Source organism: Acanthisitta chloris, unplaced genomic scaffold, assembly GCF_000695815.1.
Source record: "Acanthisitta chloris isolate BGI_N310 unplaced genomic scaffold, ASM69581v1 scaffold21784, whole genome shotgun sequence".
NCBI classification, from domain to species: Eukaryota; Metazoa; Chordata; class Aves; order Passeriformes; family Acanthisittidae; genus Acanthisitta; species Acanthisitta chloris.
The window spans coordinates 53,544-74,437 of record NW_008671492.1 but is presented as its reverse complement, the minus strand read 5'-3'; the positions used below and the strand labels follow the sequence as shown (position 1 = coordinate 74,437).

General features: G+C 43.5%; 1 protein-coding gene across 1 annotated transcript in view; it reads left to right on the top strand.

Moving 5' to 3' along the window:
- UMODL1 (uromodulin-like 1) overlaps positions 1-19,999 on the top strand; it is a gene marked incomplete at its 5' end in the record, with an annotated part of 25,256 nt that extends 5,257 nt beyond the window's left edge. The window contains 10 exons of the mRNA XM_009074123.1: positions 4-473; positions 3,499-3,611; positions 8,773-8,986; positions 10,480-10,617; positions 12,255-12,712; positions 13,537-13,679; positions 14,750-14,986; positions 15,801-15,960; positions 18,533-18,623; positions 19,812-19,999. Of these exons, the coding sequence (XP_009072371.1) occupies positions 4-473; positions 3,499-3,611; positions 8,773-8,986; positions 10,480-10,617; positions 12,255-12,712; positions 13,537-13,679; positions 14,750-14,986; positions 15,801-15,960; positions 18,533-18,623; positions 19,812-19,999 (2,212 nt within the window). The remainder of the gene's footprint in view (positions 1-3; positions 474-3,498; positions 3,612-8,772; positions 8,987-10,479; positions 10,618-12,254; positions 12,713-13,536; positions 13,680-14,749; positions 14,987-15,800; positions 15,961-18,532; positions 18,624-19,811) is intronic.
- Between the last annotated feature and the right edge of the window lie 895 nt (positions 20,000-20,894).

The window sequence follows — 20,894 nt, the reverse complement described above, 5'->3', positions numbered from 1 at the left end:
CAGCAGGAACAACAGCCCCAGAACCACGGGGATCACAGCCAGCAAGGCACTGGCTATGAGCATGGAGAGTCAGGCAGACACAAGTCCATTCCAGCACAGATCCATGGCAGAGGATGCCTCCAGAACATCACAGCAAGTGGCTGCTCTGACAAACATATCTATGGGCACAGCTGGGCAAGAGCAACTCGGTTCACCATCGCTGGTGTTCCCAAATGAAACAGCCTCTGCTACCACCAGAACTCACACAACCTCTGGTGTGCCTCAAAGCAGCTCTCCGGGTGGTCCTGACACTGCTCTGCCAGCCACAGGGAATGCTGCTGTTCCCACCCTCAATGCCACCCTCAGAGCAGATGTAGATGTTGGAAGAGAGAACAGCTCTTGGTCTGAGAAATATGCTGAAGCTCTGGGGTCACCAGCTTTGCCAGGAGCCTCTGCAGCTCCCAGCCCAACCCCAGACCCATCCATGGACCGCAGTGAGTACACATCCAGTGGGGACATGCACGTGTGGTAATTCAGCTGTGTGAGAGGCAAAGCCTCACCCAGAGTCAGGAAAGATGCCAATCTGGAATGAGGGGTCTGGTGTGAAGGCGTCTGAAACTAGTTTTTCTATGTAAAAATTATTTCCTTGAAGGAATTGCCTTTTTTTTTCATAAATCAGCTTGTCAAAATAATTCCTCTTTCTAGTAATTTGGGAGTTGATTTTATCAGTGTTGGACTTCTTCATCTCAGAGTGGATGAAGCACATGAGTACACTGATGAGTGTGGCTCATCACAACATTTGTTGCTTGTCCTTTTTTCACACATGCTGGTTCCTCCTGCATGCTCTGGCCCCAGGGCACTGCAGCAGCAGTCACCTATAGAGTTAATTTAGAGAGCTGGGGAGGCAAACGACCTGCCTTCCTATTTCTGTGCAGAGGATGATTAGTCAGAGTCCCCACAAATCCCCTGTGAGGCAGGAGCTGCCTGGAAACCTGTGAGACGCTTTCAAAAGCTGTAACTGAGAGTAACTAGGCTGGCTGGGAGGGCTTAGTCTGTTTGGGTTTCGGCAGATGCATCGCAGCTAATTAGGGGATTTTTCAGTTGATTGGAGCTGGATCATATTTCAAAGTTAGAGTCCGATTTGGTCTTAAAATTATGGTTTTGTTTGGGATAGGAATGCTGCTGTCTCTGCCCATCACTAAATGTGTTAGGGTTTTTCTTCTGTAGTATGTGACTAAGTGACAACTATTCCAATTTTGTTTCTGCTTGTCTTTTTTCTCTCTCTCTGCCCTTCACATCTCTCTGAACCCAAACCACACTCCCCTCTGCTCTTTTCTCCCTCCCTCTCTTACAATCTCCCGTTCCTGGTGGTCTCCACTCATCCAGCTCCACTTCTGGTTCTCCCTCATTCCTTTCTCCCTGGAAAACCACTTTACAGCTATGTAAGACCAGTTCTGCTGCTTCTCCAGCCTCTCTTGTACCCTCAGCTCTGCTCACCAGTTCCACAGTGTCTGTTCCTGCCACACTCTGGGCATCCATACCAATGCTCTGTTCAGCTTTTGTTGTCTGTCTTCCTCATATTGTGGCTCTGTCTTGCATGGGTGAGACCTGGGGACAGAGATGAGCAAATAATCGATTTGAGACCTCAGTGACCAAAAAATGAAAACAATTTTGGATTGAACAGCATGTTAACCTGAATTGAAAAGCTTCATTTACAGCTTTGCTTTGCCTTATCCCTGCCCCCTTTCCATGTAGAGTAAAAATCTGTTTGTTTGGGTTTTTTAATGAAAGCAATTTTATTTTTTCAATATCGAGAAAACTAATTTTGTTGACAAAAAAACAAGGGTAATTTTTTTTCCCAGGTGAAAAATGATTTTGAGAATTCTATAAAAAAATCACTATATAAAAACTTGCTTTCTATTCCTGATGAATCGAATATACAGCCAAATCCTCTTGCTGGGAAAGGAGTTATGAAGGGATTATGCCTAAGGAACAAAAGCAAGATTCATCATAGTGTCATCTCACTAGCCCAGGGCAGGAATTTAGAGGGCAAAAATATATGTTTGGTGGAGTTTAATATGTAGCTCCTCCTTGTGGCATCATCTCTGACCTGGAGGCTCAACCTCAGCCAGCTCTTCAGTCTGCTGTGTCTTTTAAATACTGATTTTTTTTTTCATTTGAGAATTGTTCAGAGCATTTTGCCCTCTCACCATGAGATAACTGAATGTAGTTTATCCTCTAAGTATGTTCACCAGACAGGATAAGCCACAGCAAAAAGCAAGCCCCAATCCTTTGATCTGACTGGTGGTGGAGAGGGTTCCTTCAGGATCAGAAGTATGCTGGGATAAAGGAAGTCTGCTTTGGTGCCTTGCTTCCAGCAGGCATTTCTCCTCTGCAAAGCTTTACTTGATGACTATTTCTTTTTCTCCAGTATCTGTCCCAGTTCAACGATTATTTTCCCAATGTGACTAGAACCAACTTTGATGTTAAGTGGTTCACAGAGTTTTCTCAGAGCTCTGCTTTACAATTCTTGCTGCTTCAAAGGAAAGCAGCTAAAATGGGAGACTAAAACTGGGTATGGGAGTCTGACAGCCTCAGAGCTGGAACCTGGTGCTTTATAGACTGTTGAAATGCAGGCAGGTGTGTGTAAGGAGGAAAGGAAGCTGCTACACCAGAAAGTAAAGACTAGTAACTTGATTCACACACAATTTTAAACCAAATCTTTAGCCAGATGATAGAGTTCTTGAAGTCTGTGGTGAAGACTGTCCTATATTTATATAAACCATTGAAATATTAGCTCTTGGCATGCCAGGAGTAATGATCTGTTAGCAGCTGCGAGGCAGAGTGAAGACAATCTGCTGGCAATGGTCATGGATGGGGTGACTGCAGTCAGCTTGTCTGGTAAGCCACTAAAAGGATGTTAGGAGTACAAACCATGCCTTGAGAAGTCCTTTCTCTGATCTCTGATCAACTTCAGTGGCCATAGTAAAAACACCAAACCCAGAGATATTGGGAAAACTGGAGATACCGGGAAATAACCTAAAATGTTGGTGATTACCTTAGTGTCATTCAGCAGATACAGCTTCAGGGGGAGCATACACCCTGTTGGGATCAGTCTTATCTTGCCATAGCTGTCTAAAGGGTCAATGTCCAGCCTTCCTCTGAGGCTGCAGGGAGGACCTTGGTGCTGCAGTGCTTTGCCCTCTGGAGGGACTGGTGGGACAGCAAGCTGAGCCTTGGAGAGCAATTCCAGTGCCCAAATAGAGCAACATTTCAAACACCCCAGAGCATCTGAGGCAGAGCTGCCAGATATGAGACCTACAGGAGGTCAATGCCCTTCTTGAGAAGCATCTGGGGCTCAGACAGGGCATACTAAGGTACTGGGTGGGTATGTTTAGACTCTTGGGGTTTTGGCTGCTGTTATGAGTTGATGCACACCTGTGTGGTCAGGCATGTTGGAGACTGTCACACACTTGTCCATGGAACTTGCATTTAAATTGCCTTTTTCTTACTTTGCAGCTGTCCAGAAACTTAGTGGCACAGTTCAGATAATGAACATGAAATACTCTCCAGGCCTCAGCAATACAAGCAGTGAGGAATACCAAACCTTTGCACAGTTCTTTGTTGATGAAGTAAGTGGCTAAGAAAGATGTGACCTGTTACCTGTCTCAGTGAAACCACGTGCATGGTCTGAAGGCTGCTGTTTGCCTCGTGTGTGTCCATTGACATACCTGTAAGGTTTGGGTTTCCTTGGCCATCTGAGACTGCAGGATGAATGTGCTGCTGTGTTTTAGAGAGAGGGCAGGATTTGGGGATTCTCTGGTGCCTCCATTTCCTCTGCTTCTCATACCCAGTTATGCTGGAGTATTGATTTCCTCTAGGGTGTGATGAAAAGTTAATGGCACTTGCAAAGTGCTCTGATATCTTTGCCCTGCACAGCAATATATTAATGGACTCTACGATTGTTATTACCCTTTGTCAAAGTACCTCAAGGCTGACATTTCTTATAACCATCCTTGCTTTTTTAGCTCCATATCTGGAAAGGGAGTGGCTTCTTGACAAGCCACCTCTGCCCTCACTTATGATTAGAGTACAGGATAGCAAAGCACACTGTGGTATCCACTGCACCTTTATTGCTCTCAGAATTCTCAGGCATTACCTTTGACAGTTTCACTCTCCTAATTTCATAATGAATTTATCAGAGGTTTGTCCCAGCTGCTGCTCACTCAAACACACCCATGCCTTGAAAACTGCTGGCTATGCTGAGCTGCTTTATTGCCTTCCTTATCTGCCCTTCACTGTCTATGTTTTTAGAAGCTTTGATAACTGTGATGATAAGTCTATCACTGACAATCACATGAATGTTCATATCCTGCAGAGATCTCCCCAAACTCACGTGTACAGTCACAGCCCATCCCTGAAATGCAGCAGTGCCTACAGCAGTGTGTGCTCAGGCAGAGTTCAGACCAGTGTGGGGGCAGAGACAACTGCAAGGAGTGAAAAACATGATCCATTTGTCTGTGCATGATGTCTTCTTGGATATCAAATCAGTTTCCCACTGGTTGTTACAGGTTCTCACCTTTCTGGATGTGTTAGCAGAGCACAGCTTTCTCAGAGTCGCTCTGGCCCCAAGCTGTCACATCAGAAACACAGTGACAAAACGAGAGTGACGTGATTAGCAAAGTGAAAATGGAGCAATTCTCCACTGACCTCACTCTCATTCAGCATCACACTCTGCCCGAGGCTGATTTGGAATAGCATAGTATTGGAATGGACTAAAATGAATATATTTTCTTCATTCAGTCAGATACCTCAATCCAGAACATCACAGGTACAAATATATTTGGAAGAACTGTGAAATGATTGCATAAAGGAACATAAGTAAGTTTTGTGTCAGTTTTACCTGGTTCTCAAGTTTTCAGGCAGCAAATGCTTGCTTGGGATTAAAAGGAACTAACTCCTTTTTCCAGTGCACTGGTTTTGTGGATCAGCTGGTGAGATGTGTTAGTGTTGATTCCTTCCCCTCTCTGAGCCACTGTATATAGGGTGTCATTGCAGAGCTATTGTATGTGGCAAAATATCATGGCGAAATAACATTGCAAACACTGTGTTTCTAAATGCTAAAGAAAAGGAAGTTTAGGAGACCAGAAAGATCTGGATATTTTCTTTTCAGGTTATAAGGATCAGAAGTTGTTCCTTTAAAGTAAGTGAGGAAAGTTCTTTGGCCTTTAAAAGCACTATCAGATTCCACTTAAATACACTTTGCCAGAGGTTTCTTTTTTTAAAAAACCTCTTTGGAGTCACTATCTACAAATCAGACATTTATAAATCCTAATGTGTATAATGTTCTTTGGCCCCAGCACTTAAGTGCCATGTGGCTAAATTGGCAGCAAATGGAAATACCATCCTTTAAATGATGTGTAGATGAGAAGGAGATAAAAACTTGATGTGACAACCTGCACTGTCACTGTCCAGGGTAGCTTCACCATCCTCCTTGCCACTGAACTGAAAAACAACATAGCTAAGGGCAAGTGAGTGGTTTTGGCTCCTTGGGGTTTGCTCAGCCTGTCTTTTGCAACAGCCAAGAAGAATCTCATGGCAGCTAAGGCTTGTGCTCAAGAGAATGAATCAGGAAAACAAAAGGTCTGAGTTGAACATACATTCACTGAGGTGCACTGAATTCCTGAGTGGAAAGCTTGTTTTGAATTTGGGTGTCTTAAATTTATCTGAGTGACAAAAGGTGTGAAGCTAAGAAATGATACTGACTTAAGAAAGTGAAGTCCTCACTTGGAAGTGGCATAGCCTTTGAGTGATTGCAGTGACAGCTCTCTGAATGTGGAATGAGTGGTGGTACAGGGATTAAGGCAGTTTCACTATTCCAGTGTCATGTCACCCCTTTTGTTAGAGCTCATCCACATCCACATCTTTAAATTTGCTGGTGATAGTGGCTGGGCAGATATATGCTCTAGTGCCTTCTCTCTGAAGGTACATCCAAAGCACAGACAGTGAGGAGGGTTTTTTTTCCTCTATGAGTGAAAAACAGGCTTCATGCAGGGTTCTGTTCAAATTAATGTACCTTCTACTCACTTATTTCCAGTTTCCACTCTGCCAGGGCATTCCCTGCTCTGCCAGCCATGCAGGCTCTTGTGTGGGGACCCACAAAAGCTCCAAAGAGCTGCTGACATTTTCCCTAGGTCCTATGGATGGCTGGTCCCAGAAAACCCACAAACACACCACAGCCACCCATGGGGTGAGCCTGGCTGTCTGGGTTTGTCACTTGGTTTTTTTCTCAAAAGAAATGTTGGTCATTTCCATCCTTTTATATTGGGCTTAGCATGGCTTCCACCCATCCCTGAACTTGGACTTTAGCTGCCTCCTGGTTTTCTTGCCTGACACAGGGAGCTGGTGTTAACTTTGCTCATGTTCTCTCCCTTTCTTGTGTCTCTTATTCTGGCATTCTGATTTCTCCTGGTCTACCATTGCTCAGGTTTCCTTTGTGTGCTACAGAAATTGTAGATACAATGATGGATCCCAAGATCATTTATTTGTCTTCTAAGAAAACCTCATACTCAAGGATAATATATATTGAATATTTCTTTCCAAAAAGTTCACTTCCTCTCCCCCCCCCCTTTTTCCTAGCCCCACTTTCTCAAGCATTATTTTGATAACCCAGGGTGTGGTACCTTCAGGATTTCACCTGTGTGAAATTCTGAAGACTTTGGATAAAGAGTTTTATAGTGTCACCTAGTGGCTAAATATAAACACGGTGAAAATCCCCTGACACTTTTCAAGATCTCGAGTTCTGCTTTGGGAGGAAAAGTAGGAATAAGGCCAGAAATGAAACAAACAAACAAACTAACCTCAGAGAGTAAGTCCTGTGAGGTGCAGCTGAGGGAGCTGGAGGTGTTTAGCCTGGAGAAAAGGAGGCTCAGGAGTGATAAGGTCCCTTATGACCTTATGTTTTCTCAACATGTCTGTTAAAGCTGAATTAATAATAGTCTTGTGACCAGTGTCTGCTCCTCCTGTGGCTGATGCTGGGGCTGGAGCTGAAGGGGAATGATGCTCAAAATCAAATACTGTTGTACATCCCACCCCACCTCAGGCTTCTGTGTAGGACCAGGTGTTCTACCCCATGGACTGCTCTCCTGTGGGAGGAAGACGAGATGTTCCCATGGGTGCTTGTCATAGAATCATAGAATTTTAGGGGCTGGAATGGACATTACAGATCATCTAGTCCCAGCTAGATGGGGACACCTCCCTACTAGACCAGGTTGCTCAAGGCCTCATCCAATCTGGCTTTGAACACCACCAGGGCTGGGGCATCCACTACTTCCCTGGGCAACCTGTTCCAGCATCTCACCACCCTCAAAGTAAAAAGCTTTTTTTCGAATATCTAGCCTAAATTTCCCCTCCTTCAACTTGAATCCGTTACCCCTTGTCCTATCACTGCAGCGTCTAACACAGAGTCCCTCTGCAGCTTCCCTGGAGGCCCTTCAGATACTGGAATGTTGCTCTGAGGTCTCCACACAACCTTCTCTTCTCCAGGCTGAACAGCCCCAACTCCCTCAGCCTGTCCTCATAGGGGAGATGCTCCAGTGCTCTTAGCAACTTTGTGGTCCTTCTCTGGACTTGCTCCAACATCTCCATGTCCTTCTGATGCTGAGGGCACCAGAGGCACCCAGCCTTGGAGGGTGGGAAGGGAAAAGATCAAGCATACAGCTGCAGTCTGTTTATCTCATGAAGAAGGTTGATGGCTCCATCTCTGCTGGTCAGAGGGTGGCTGTGCAGCTCACACAGGGCTGTTTTCCCATCCCACAGAACACAGTCATGGTAAGGGAGGCAGCTGCTGGGACTGTCATAACTAAGGCTCACCGTGCTTTGAAAAAGGTGACATTTTCATTCTTGGGCCACCAGCAAAGTCCAAGGTGACTGTGCACAGACTGTAAACAATTATTCTATTGATGTGTCTAGACTGACCTGCATTCAGCTGTGATTTGGTGCTGTGATACTTTGAGGGTAACTGTTCCAATTAAAAATATTGTAAAGCCATTTCCTATCCTGGCTCTTGGGCTCTCAAGGAGGATCATGAGTCAGGGCTGTGTGCCCTGATGACAGAATTTGCAGAAGTAATATCATACTCCTCAGGGGAGACGAATGAAATGTCTCTGAAATCAAATTGAAGACTAGCCCAAAGGGAGGTTGAACTCTGTGGCTGTTCTGATGAAAAGAAACACCTTTCTGTTTTCTTTACTCTGGTTTGGGCAATTAAAAAGAGGTGCTATTTGTTTGGGTCTGAAGAGAAATCAGCCATGAAGGTGAGAAATCAGCTTGAGGGTGGTCTGCTCTAAGGTGTAATGTACCTGAGCCAAGGGAGCCCTCTGAGACATATATGCAGTGTGGAGTCTCAGGAGCATCTCCACTTGCATCAGTAGCTCTTCCTTGTATTGGACTGATCCCTCTCCATGGAGGCATTTTGAGAGGCAGGACATGAGAACTTCCCTGCAGTCTACTCCCTCCCTTTCTGTTACCAGAGGCAAGGACTTGTGCCAAATGATAGATGAGATATCTTAATTGCTTGGCTTGTTTAATATTCATGGTTAAGTATATATCCCACATCCTTCAGCTGCTGCAGAATGAAAACATCATGAAGCAAAAAGTCAATTTGCTGCTGCTTCCCTCCAGGGGATGAAGCACAATTGTAGAGCACAATGCTCCCTTCTGGGCAGTGTGCACAGCCTAAAATGTGATTGTTCCTATCTGTTAATCCCCACATGCATTTTGTTTTTATTCCAGGTACATAAATCTCTGCCCCTTGAGGTTCTTCAGCAAATGGATGATGGTCTGATGAAAGTGCTGGTAACAGGAATTACCAATGGGAGCACAGTAGTAAGTTTCAATTTACTGATTGCAGAAGATGTGGATATCTACTATGTCATCACCACTTTTCAGGATGCCTTGGAACACAGCTCCTATTTCACAGCTGAAAAGAGCAGCCTCTCCGTACATGGTAAGGAGCAGCTTGTGTCCCAATAGTTCTTCAGAACTAGAAAGATGATAAAGTCTATTATTAATCTGTATCTTTTGAGGTGAAAGTATCTCTCAAACAGATGAAAAACCTTTCTTATATTGCTCCTGCTTATCCATCCAATAAGCTTTTGCAGAGAACATCAGAAGATGAAATAGAAAGTGAGGCACTGCTGATCTGAAAGGACAAAACCAACTAGTCTTTTTGACAGCAGCTAGAATTAATTCTATAAAGAAGATAAGGAGATGGTAGAAACAGTGGTCATGAACTGAGAGGTTTATAAACCACCAGTAGAAATGTGTCCCTGTACACAGACATAACTAACTCTGTTTAAAGTCATTTTGGAACACATTACCCTCTGCTTTGCTGTGATAATTTTGCATGAGGTGGAAACCCCAAGAGAGAAATAAATGAACATGTGAACTCTTCTGCACTGGGACTATCTGTTCTCCTCACACACCTGTGGGTCAGGAGTTCAGGTGTAACCCACACTTTCCCAAGACCAGCACAGATAGCTGATTGTACAACTGCTCTTTTTCTTCAAATGTAATTTAAGTCAGTAACAAGAAACATGTGTCTTTTGGCTGAATTCTGCTTCACAAGTCAATGTGCCATCTCTGAAAAAAACCAAACCCAAATACTATATTCTTAACACCATACCTTTGTCCAAATAAGATTGTTACAAGCTGTCAGAATCTCATGCAAAGTGATTTCAGAAACATGTTTCTGCCCAGAACATTCTTTTTGCCTGCTACACTCACAGCTGTAAATCTTGAAAGTTAAATGTCCTGTTAATTAGGATCACAACTATCTCATGGTAATGCTTTGTGGAATGCCTGCTCCCCTCAAACCTGGGCTAAAACAAATGATTTGCTGCAGGGACAGGTCCCCATAGAGCAGGTGGTTGGTGCTGGTTTCTGAGTCCCACCTAAGGTGTATGGCCTTATTTGCTCTGTTTTTTAGACCTTGGGAAGGGAAAGGGAAGTAAGAGCATATTTTTCCTTCCGAAAGTGAATTTTGGCCTGTAAAAATCAAGAAAGCAGCTAGACTGCAACCTGGGCCAGTCACACAACCTTCCTGCTTCACTCATGCTGGGCATTTAGTAACCATCTCCTCAGGGGTGTGAAATAGGGGAAAAACTGGGAAAGCTCCCAGGGTTAGGAATATCCCTTTGAGCTGTTGGTCAGTTTAGGAGGATAGGAGCAGGGTGCCTACATTTCAGTGAGTATCTGCTGAGCATCATTGCTAACACAGCTCCTGGAGGGGTTTGTCAGTGCCTTACAATTAGCCCTCTAGGCTATGTTTCCAGACCCAGCAGCTCCCTGACAGGCACAATAGAGTGTCACTAATAACAGGTGTAATTCCACTATGACATCATGATGATATGATTGTTCTCCAGTTTCAGAACCATCACATTTTCATTTATGTGAAATATAACTCTCCACCTTTGCCTTCTGCTTGAATATACCCCACAGATTATGATGAGTGTGAAAGTGAAGAAGATGATTGCTCCCCAGATGCATCGTGCCATAACACCCTTGGGTTTTACCAGTGCAGCTGCAATGAAGGCTTTGCTGATGTGCAGCCAGAAAGGCCTGGAAGAAGCTGTGAAGGCAAAAATAAATTATTATCTAATGCCTAACTGAAGGTTTAGTTATCTGATCTTTAGTAGATCATGACCAGCTTTGTCACAGGTCTTGAAATTTTGCCAGGGATTAGTTTGGCTCTCTGTTTTCAGCTGAATCCTAATGAGAAAATCCTTGCAGTAGACCTCAAGTATTTTTGACTGCAATACTCTATCATGACAGTTTACTATATTAATATTTAATGTTCTGTCTCTCATATTTGCCACAAAAATTAGATAGGATTGTCAAGATGGTTAATTATTTTCATGAGCAGTAGCAGAGATAATAGAGAAGGTAAGAGAAAGTCCTAGTAGGTGGCTTGACCTTTGTGTGGCAGCAGGAAGAAATGTTGGTATTACAAACTACTATTTGTATGAGTCGATTCATATGGCTTCTCTCTTTCCTCAAGTCACTTGTTAGCTGACACAGGATGGCTCTTTAAGCTCCTGAATTCTCTTAGGCTTCTTCAGTAGTTTAAATTTGTTTTTGTAACTGCAGTGATAAGGAACTCTTGCACTGAAGTCACAAGGATTTGTCAACTGATACCAACCTTTGTTCCATTTTGTTTAACCAAGATATTAATATGATAATAAGCTTTAGGAAAATCCAGCTCTGAAAGAGCTCAGACTTGTTTTTCTTCATTCATTGCTCAAATCAGCAGCTTTTTAATCTGGGGCATTTCTGAAAGCTGAGGAGTTCCAGAGGGAGATAGATAGATGGATAGATGGATAGATAGATAGATAGATAGATAGATAGATAGATAGATAGATAGATAGATATGTGTGTGTGTACAGATTTTATATATTGCTTGGGAAATAGATGGGGTTTTTTTATGTTCAAGCCCTTGAAATTACTGAAGAGTAATTTTGTGCAGTGAGACACATTTTTTGTGTTTCCCTGGAAAAGGAGTTTATTATCTTGATGGGTCTCTAAGTCAGTAGTGGATGAACACTTAGGTTTCTATCAGCCATGGGGTAACCCCAGAGGCTGTGCTGCATGTTGGGTGTTTGACATGCACACTGATCTCAACCTGTGCCTCCCCTTTTCTCCACTTGCTTTCTTCCTGAAACCGTCAAAGATTGCTACTAATACATCTGTTCAGCTCCCACTGTCACTCAGGATATATGTGCAATGTGGACCTGCCTACATGAGGTTTGTCCCACACTTCCCACAAAATGGGCTTTCCAAAGTCCTCAAGGTCATGTCTTCTGGGTACCAACTGGTCACAAATGGGACCAGTTTTTTTATCAGATTCTGCTCCTGTTTATACTCCCATACAGAACTGTGCAGTCTCCTACAGTACTAGGAAATACCACATGAACACTTGTTGAGCAACTTGCAAGCACTGATCTTCCTAAAACTCTGTATACATGTTTTGCACACTAATTATTGCAGCTTTCAGGAAATAAAGCACTTCAGCTTTACTCACAGACACTTGATGTGTCTCTTGGGCTCTTTCTTAACAAAAGCCACAGCTTTGGTGGTATTAGAGCAGGTTAAAGAAACAAAAGCAGAAAGTTTCCTGCCAGTAACTGTGAGTTTCCTCCTAACAGTTTGCTTTTGCCTTATGAAATCAATCTGAACCTGTAAATGACAACAGTACCTTTGTTTTTGGCACTCTTCAGCATTTCCTACCAGCCAGAAGGTAACAGTGATGGACAAGCAACCTGTGCACAACACAGTTTTACCTGTGATGTCTTCACAAACTCCAACTCATGTTTCTTCCTCTGCTTCACTGAACTTCTCTCCTACTGAAAATGAAGCTCTGGAGGATACCATGTTCTCCAGCACAGTGTTGTCTCCTCTCACCATGGAACCTGTGTCAACTCCTGACATTCCTCCTCAAGCATCTCTAGTCCCCCTTGTCAAACCTACCCAAGAGGTTTCCATTAAAGATGCAGTGAGTGTGTTTTGTGAAATTGAGAAGATTGTCCTTGCCATCCAGAAGAGATTTTTACAGCAGCAATCTATTCCAGAGACTTCCCTGTACCTGGGGGAGCCTCGCTGCAATGTGAGCATCAGCAATGGCACTGAGGTTGTGCTGCAGGCAGGCTGGAGAGACTGTGGCACCCAAGTGGAGACTGTAAGTCCTCTGAGCTGGGGAATGCAAAAAACCTCTGGAGAAGTGTTTTCTCTGGGGAGCATGAGGGGAGGGGCAATGGCAGATCCTTAGCTAAGTATACAGACTGTTAGTAGCTGAAATTTCTTTGGAGAAACAGCCCCTTCCTATAATGGAAAGTTACCTCTCAGTTTGGGATGGGGAGCAAGCAAGAAAGAGGAGGAGAATCATTGATGTCAGGCAGCAAAACTCAGGGGCCTCTCCAAAATGAGTCACTTCCTATGTGTCTATGGGATCCCTTTGCAGCTGTCAGAAGCTCCTCTTTTCTTAAAAGCAATTTCATCATTTTATTTTGACAGATAATTCAATCGCTATCAGCAGCAGAGACAAAGAGTGATGGCTATCTCTTTGGATCCCAGACCAAAGGCATTGTTCAGACCATGCCAAAGTATATAAATTCCCTTCTGGAGCAAAAATCATTGCAAAGGAATTATCACTGCCCCATCCCTGGAGATGTTCCAGGTCAGGTTGGAGCTCTGAGCAACCTGGTCTAGTGGAAGGTGTCCCTGCCCATGACCAGGGGTTGGAACTAGATGATCTTTAAGGTCCCTTCCAACCCAAATCATTCAGTGGTTCCATGATTAGATATGATATGATAAGAAGGAAAAGTGAATTTTCATTGTCTCACTGTACAGCAAGAAAGATCCTAGAGTTTCCCTGTGTTTGGCTTTTGCAGCCAGGAGAATGGAGAATACCTAAGCACTTGATGCTGGTTAAGCCTGTAGCTCTGCTCTATCCCTGGAAACACTGATATTCACAAGTTGTGCTTTCTTCTTTCTCTGCTGCAGAACATGACTCACACTGTAGTGAAAACCATCCTTCGGAATGATGTTTCTGCTCAGGGAATAATCCACCACTTAAAAGTTGCTAGTCCTATTCACTGTGTATTTCAAAATGATGCCTTGGCTTCCTCTGGATACACTGCAGAAGGGTAAGGAAAAACTCTCTGTGTTTTGAAATGTTGCTCTGTGGCTCAGTGCTGCTGCATTAGAAAAATTCTCAGAGTTCTTAGCTGGAGCCAGTGATGCACTTTGCTATGCTAAATAGTCTGTCAGCCTGGGAATCCTGTGCTCAGGAGGCCTTTGCTATCTGCTTCTCTCCTGATCCATCTGGCTGTTGCCTGACTAAACCACAGATGAAAATAAACCTTTGGGAGTCATTGGTGCAGGTTCAGGAGTCAGAATTCTTGGCTTTTCTTTGCCTTCCTGGGCATGTAGCAATCCCATGGAGCAATAACATTATCCTCCTGCTTTTGGCACAGTTATGTGTCTTTTCACCTGATGTTGGCATGCAGGCTGCTATGTGGGTTCTGAAGATGGCAAGTTTTAACCCCCAAAATTCTTATTTGGTCAGCTTGTGAAAAACAGAAAATATGTAAGGCAAATACTGTGGGGTTTTTTAATGGAAGGCTCCATCTTCGATGAGATGGAATCAAATCTACACTTCACAGAAAACCAGGCCCATGCTCACAGAAAATGTGGCAACACAAGCTTTTCTCTGATGGGGAATGTCCTCCCTTCACACAAGTGTACCTCCTCTGTCTTGCCTAGCACCATGCTTAACCCTGTTCAGGCTTCCTATTTTCCTTTCCCTTCTCTCTGAGCTCTATAATTTTCTCATTCCTCTGACTGTTCAGATTTGTCCCTTCTCAACTCTTTTTTTCCCTTCTCTTCTGCATGAAGCTTTTACTATCCTTATTTTGAACTTTCAGAGAGTTCATAGACTTGTTCCCCTTCCGCTCCACTCAAATATCTCTCTCTGCCCTATTTATATAGCCAAGACAGGATTTTCCCACTGAGGTTTCCCTGCTCTCTACCTTCCCAACTGAAAGCTCAGTGCATTTTCACCCTTTCCTTTTGAACAGTATCCTGCCATCCTGGACTGCAGATAACTCCTCATTATTTAAATGCACAAGAGGTGGAGAAACAGGCACTGATTTATGGCTTAGAGAAACATAGAGTCAACCTTGTGGTCTTGAAAGGAGGTTAATTGATTTTTCAGACTTTACACCATCTTTGAGGATTTACATGGATCTGGACACTTCAGAACAGAAATGCAGTTGTTTATTGGAGACTCCCCAATACCAAAAAATTTCAGTGTCTCTGCCAGTGACGATGTCCTGATCAAAGTGGGGATCCAGAGAGCAGACAGCAAGCTCAAGGTGGTTCTCACTGACTGCTGGGCAACTCCAACTAATAATTCAGTGGATCCTCTCTCATTTGTTTTCATCAGCAACAGGTACAGCAGTGCCACTTGTAAATTGCATGTACCATTACTTAGGTCTTCCAGTGGTGCTGACTATTAAGGTGTTGTATTTTAAGTGCTTTTTTTTGTGTGTTCCCACCATTCATATGCACAGTTTTACCTTTCGGACTGGTCACACCTTCTTTGGACAAGAAAAGTAGGTATGAAAAGAGCTTTCAAAGGGTCATGTTGTAGTTGTAGTTGGTTGTCTTCCCTGTAGTTTTGTCAAGGAATTGTACTTTTGGCCTGAAGAAGTCACCTGAAGGTGATTTTGGCAGTCAGTAGTGAAAGAGGACTTGATAAGTGTGGGGTTTATTTCTCTGTGGTTTCAGCTTTACCCAGAGTGTTTGTGCCTCTCATCAACAAAGAAATAGGTTAGTTGATTCCTCACACACAACAGTAATGCAAACTCTGGTAAGAGTCAGTTCATTCCTGTCTGGATCCCTAATCTCACCCCAATGTCATATTCCTTTCCTCACATAGTCCTTTTGCTCAGTAACAAAACCTATTCCTTCTAATGTGATGTTCTTTCCATTTGTGTTTGGTGAAGACAAGTTTAAATCATTTTTTCTGTTGCTCTTGCCTTTCCAACTCTCCAACCACTTCTCAGATCTCCTATTCTACTCAGTAACTGTGAGAATAAGGCAGCAAACAGCCCCTTATCACCACTGCACTGCCAGAGAGTTGCTTCATAATGGGTCTGGCTGTGACTTCCTAAAGGAGCCTTAGAACCTGAATGAATTGCTATGACCACAACCTCCTTCCCTTCCCTAGCTGCTATGTGTGGCTTTTTTCTCTTCCTTTTCAGCTGTCCCATCCCAAATACATATACCACACTGATAGAAAATGGGAAATCAAGCAAAGCACAGTTTAAGATGAAAATTTTCTCCTTTGTCAACAATTCTGTGGTTTACTTACACTGCAGAATTCGTATTTGTATGGAGGCACCAGGAAGGAACTGCAGGACGGTAAGTATTTTGCTCTGATATGCTATTTTTCTCCACAATATATATTTTTCTCAGTGTCATATGCAGTCCTGAAATGGAATGGAAGGAGTAATGTTTCCAGACAGTGTTTAAAACAGTTGTTGAAGTTTCCTTCATTGTCTGCTGAGAGCAGAGAGGAGTGGGGAACAACTACAACTGTATGGAAGTGTTCACCTTTCTTCCCATTCCTCATCCTCAGAGTTAAAAACATGGAGCTTGCACAGCACTGGGGAACCTGAGGACTGGACCTTTCTCAGTAGTACCAGCAGGAAAGGCTTAGCAAATTGTTCTGGGATGTTTTTCTGTCCCTTTTTTTTTCCCCCCGTAGAAATTTGCTTCTCCAAGTGAAAGCTTAGCTGCCAGGAAAGGAAGCTCAGTGGCATTAAGCTTCCAGGGCTGTGAGGTTTTATTATGGCTTTTTGAAGCCTGATTGCTTTATGAAGCAATAAACCAAGCAATGTTCTGATAAGAAGTGCAGTTTCTAATTGTCTCTGCTACAAAGCATTGCTTTGTTTCTTTTTACTTCTGAGTAAGTGATACATAGCTTTATCTACGAATGTATTTCTGCCATAGAAATAATAAAAGTAGTTTTTGCTGATGGCTCTTTTTTTTCCCTTCACAGCAGACACTGGGGAATTCTCCTCTTCCTCTGTGTACCTTCCTGCCTCTTTTTCTATCGAGGATGTTTTCATTAGCAGTTTGGTGTTCCTCCATTGTTTAACACTTTCCTCTGGCTCTAAATAACACAGTTGAAGCCCATTATAAAGCAAACCACCTGTTCCTAAAAGATTAAAAATGTCTACCAGGAGATACTTGTTTCCTTTCTCAAAGTATAAAGCTTCCTCCAGATTAAAAATCAAACAAAAATAAAAAGTAGGGACAGTAAACACAACTGACAATGGTAAGATGGGTCCAGGTTTTGCAGCTGAATATGAATTTGCATGTTAAAAATCAGTGCTTAGCTACCCACAGCTGGTGACCTCCTTTGGAGGAGGTGGTGCCATCCCTGAGCTCACAGTGTGCTGCACAGCTGAGGATGGATATACACTCAGAGATATGTACCAGCATCATTGTTCTTGCTCTGATGCAAAATTTAACCCCTATGAAAAGTCAATGAATTCAGTATCTTAGATTGTGATCAAACTGTGAGGCAGAGAAGACAAGCACTAGATAAATCTACCCAGGCTGACCATGGATTTCACAAGGAAGGGAGGAGGAGCTGCAGGAGGTGCAAAGATCATGGAAAAATTGGAGCAAGAGCAGAGTATATTTGGAAAGAAAGTGAGATGGCTGGGAAAGTGCTCAGGATCTGGGATCTGATCCTCTGATCTGTCTGTTTGGAGACACTGACTTGATCCAATGCAGGTTTGCTTCAGCTCTTTACCCACAAAATTGTGACTTATCTATTGTATAATTTCTTCTTACTCAGTATTTTAATTCCTTGCTTTCTTGGTAGAAGAGGTTGAGGTGCTTGAAAGTCTAGAGTAGAAAAAATAGCCAGGATGGGGAGCAAGGTAGTAAGAAATGTGTAAAATACATGACTTTGAAAAGGGATGTGCCACCACCATGCACATGTTTGATGGGCTGTGGTTGCTCCACAGCCACATGGAACCAAAAAATCATTGGCACCAGGGAGCAGCTACATAACCATATTCTCCTAGCTGGGAAAGCTATTTGAAGGTAGGCCAAAGTTATGGGTACATGGGTATTTTTCTGGAGACTGACCCACCTAAAGACACTGTTGCTGACAGTGGATTGTACAGGATTTTCACTGTAACCAGACATATTCTTATGCAGACAAAGTGGTAAGACACCTATCTGCTTTCTTTTGCTGATTATAGTATGGTGCTGCAGTTTCTCTGACTTTTGTGCACTTCCAGGAGAGCCACAGCATCTTTTGAATAACCTCAGTAGTCTGCAATTCTCATCAGAGACCTTTAGGCTGTGACTTAAACCAAAAAGTTAGTAAACAAACTGAGGAATTGTGCAGAATATGTGTGCACTGTGTGTTCTGCTCACACAGAGCTAAAGCAGCTGATCCTCAGCATTTCACAGGGCAGGACTTTCAAACTAGTAGTTTGCAGCTTAGTAGTTCACATATGACTGAAAAGTTGTGTGCTGCTGCAAAATGACACATAGCTTAGCAAAGGTGCTGCTGCTTTTGCTGGTGCTGGTTGTAGTATCTGCTGTGCCTGTCATAGGCAGTAGAAACACTCAATCAAAAATGTTTGCAAGACCCTGGCATATAGAAATAGTGCTGAGTTTATGTCCCCGTAAGGTTTCTCTGAAACAAACAGGAAGTTAATAAAAAAAAAGAGATTGTGCAAATTGTCTGTTAACAGTGTTTTCTAGTCTGGCCAGTTATAGATTTTATATTGCTTTTCCCCCTCATTTATTTTGAACTTCTTAATTTCAGTTTAACAAAACGTAACACTCAGAAACAAAAACCTCAATGAGTAAGAACAGCACTGGGCTTTCATATACTCATCGAAAGGCTTTGTGTTTTTAATGAGTAAGGCATATTATTTGTTGGAATTTGAATTGATTGTTGCAGAGGTGCCAAGCTGCCATGGTTCGACTCCTGGAGATTGGAGAAACCATTGCTACAGGCAGAACATCCTGGGGACCCCTGTGCAAATCAGCTGGTGAGTTATGAATAGATGCCTACTAAAAGAGGACATGGAGTAACTACCATTTCAGTATTCTTTTTTACTGGCAAAGGAACCTGAAGACCTGTGATACAAGATTTTCATGCCCTTCTGCCTCTTTTCCTGCAGAGCAGGTGTTCTTACTGAAGCCACATGGCAGTGTGGAGAAGCACGTGCCCTCCTTGGTGAAGTGACTGTCAGATTGTCAAGGGAATGTGGAAAGGAAGATAAAGTGCTTTGTGTAGCTATTTGCACAGGGCAGCAAGTGCAGCAACCACAAAACCAAACAGTTATTTCCACTGTAAAGTGTGAAAGCAGCTTCAATCTTTAGACTGCAATCAGTTTTCCAAGTGTTTACACTGTTGTTAGTCTGCAATTATATTGAGCTCTGAAGTCCAAAATCAGAGGATGTAAGAGATTTTATTGTGTTTCCTTTGGCTCCTTGGTCTTGACTTCATTACTACCTTGAGGGAAAGTGGCAGAGCACAGCTGATGCACAACACCTTGGTTAACCTGGTGGAGCAGAGCAGCACAGCTTAACAGAGAGCAACCAGCACTATGTACAAGGAAGATCTAATTTCTTCTGCACCTGCCTCTTCTGCATTTAACCTGAGTGATTTTTTTCAAGGGTGGTCTTTAACATTTTCAGTCATTTAGCCTCCCCCAGCCATTTGCATTCACAGAAATCATAAAATTCAGGGGTTGGAATGGACCTTACAGATCATCCAGTCCCAACCCCCTGCCCTGAGCAGGGACACCTCCTCACTAGACCAGGTTGCTCAAGGCTCATCCAGCCTGGCCTGGAACACCCCCAAGGTCGGGGCAGCCACCACATCCCTGGACAACCTGTGCCAGTGTCTCATCACCCATAGAGTAAAAAAACTCTTTTCTAATATCTAACCTAAACTTTCCCTCCTTCAGTTTGAACCCATTACCCCTTGTCCTGTCACTGCAGTTCCTAACACAGAGTCCCTCTCCAGCTCCTTGTAGCCCCTTCAGAAACTGAAAAGTTGCTCTGAGGTCTCCACACAGTCTTCTCCAGGCTGAACAGTCCCAGCTCCCTCAGCCTGTCCTCACAGAGGAGATGCTCCAGTCCTGTTCCTTCTCAGGAAGGCCTGTTCTGTCTGTGTCTGGCTACAGGCTGCCATTTCCACTGTGCATGTTCTTTTTCATTCCTTTTTATAGCATCCAATTTGAAGAGAGAGAAGGAATCTGGAATGGGAGTTGGATACACCATCCTCATCACCTTTGCTGTGTTTGGTTTTGTGCTGGGAGTTGTGAGCCTTATCATTTTCCAGTACCAGCGAAAGACAGGAAGATACAACTTCAGAATCAAGTCTGACAACTTTGGCTACCAAGTGTTCTATGATTAATGATCCACAGGTTACAATATGTAAGTGCTCAATTATGATCAGTTACTTTTTTCTGGTGTTTATCTCTTTCTGAAATGGTTAAATACTTGCAGATTAACATCCTCTATTTGAGAGTATTTGAACCTGCTGTTCTTTTTGCGGTGGGTGAAGGCCATAGAATCACAGAATTTAAGGTTGGAATGGACCTTACAGATCATCCAGTCCCAATCCCCTGCCCTGGGCAGGGACACCTCCTCACTAGATCAGGTTGCTCAAGGCTCACCCAGCTTGGCCTGGAACCCCACCAGGGTTGGGGCAGCCACAGCCTCCCTGGGCAACCTGTGCCAGTGTCTCACCACCCTCACAGCAAAAAACTCTTTCCTCACATCTAACTTAGCCTTCCCCTCCTTCAGTTTGAACCCATTACCCCTTGTCCTATTACTGCAGTTCCTAACACAGAGTCCCTCTCTGGCTCCTTGTAGATATCCCTTCAGATATTGAAAAGTTGCTCTGAGGTCTCCACACAACCTTCTCTTCTCCAGGCTGTCAGCCCCAACTCCCTCAGCCTGTCCTCATGGGGGAGATGCTCCAGTGCTCTTAGCAACTTTGTGGCCTCCTCTGGACTTGCTCCAACATTTCCATGTCCTTCTGATGTTGAGGACAACAGAACTGTGTGCAGTATTCCAGGTGGGGTCTCACAAGAGCAGAGGGAAAGAATCACCTCTTTTGACCTGCTGCCCACACTCCTTTGGATGCAGCCCAGGAGTCCATTGGATTTCTGGCAGTAGAAACAGCAATTCCTACTGTTTCTGCCTGTTTTCAAATGCTGCAGATAGCAAAGAAGGAAGACAGCATTGTGTTCTTCCTCTTCCTTCATGGCTTCTATTTCAATCAGAGTAAATGACACACCACTTCA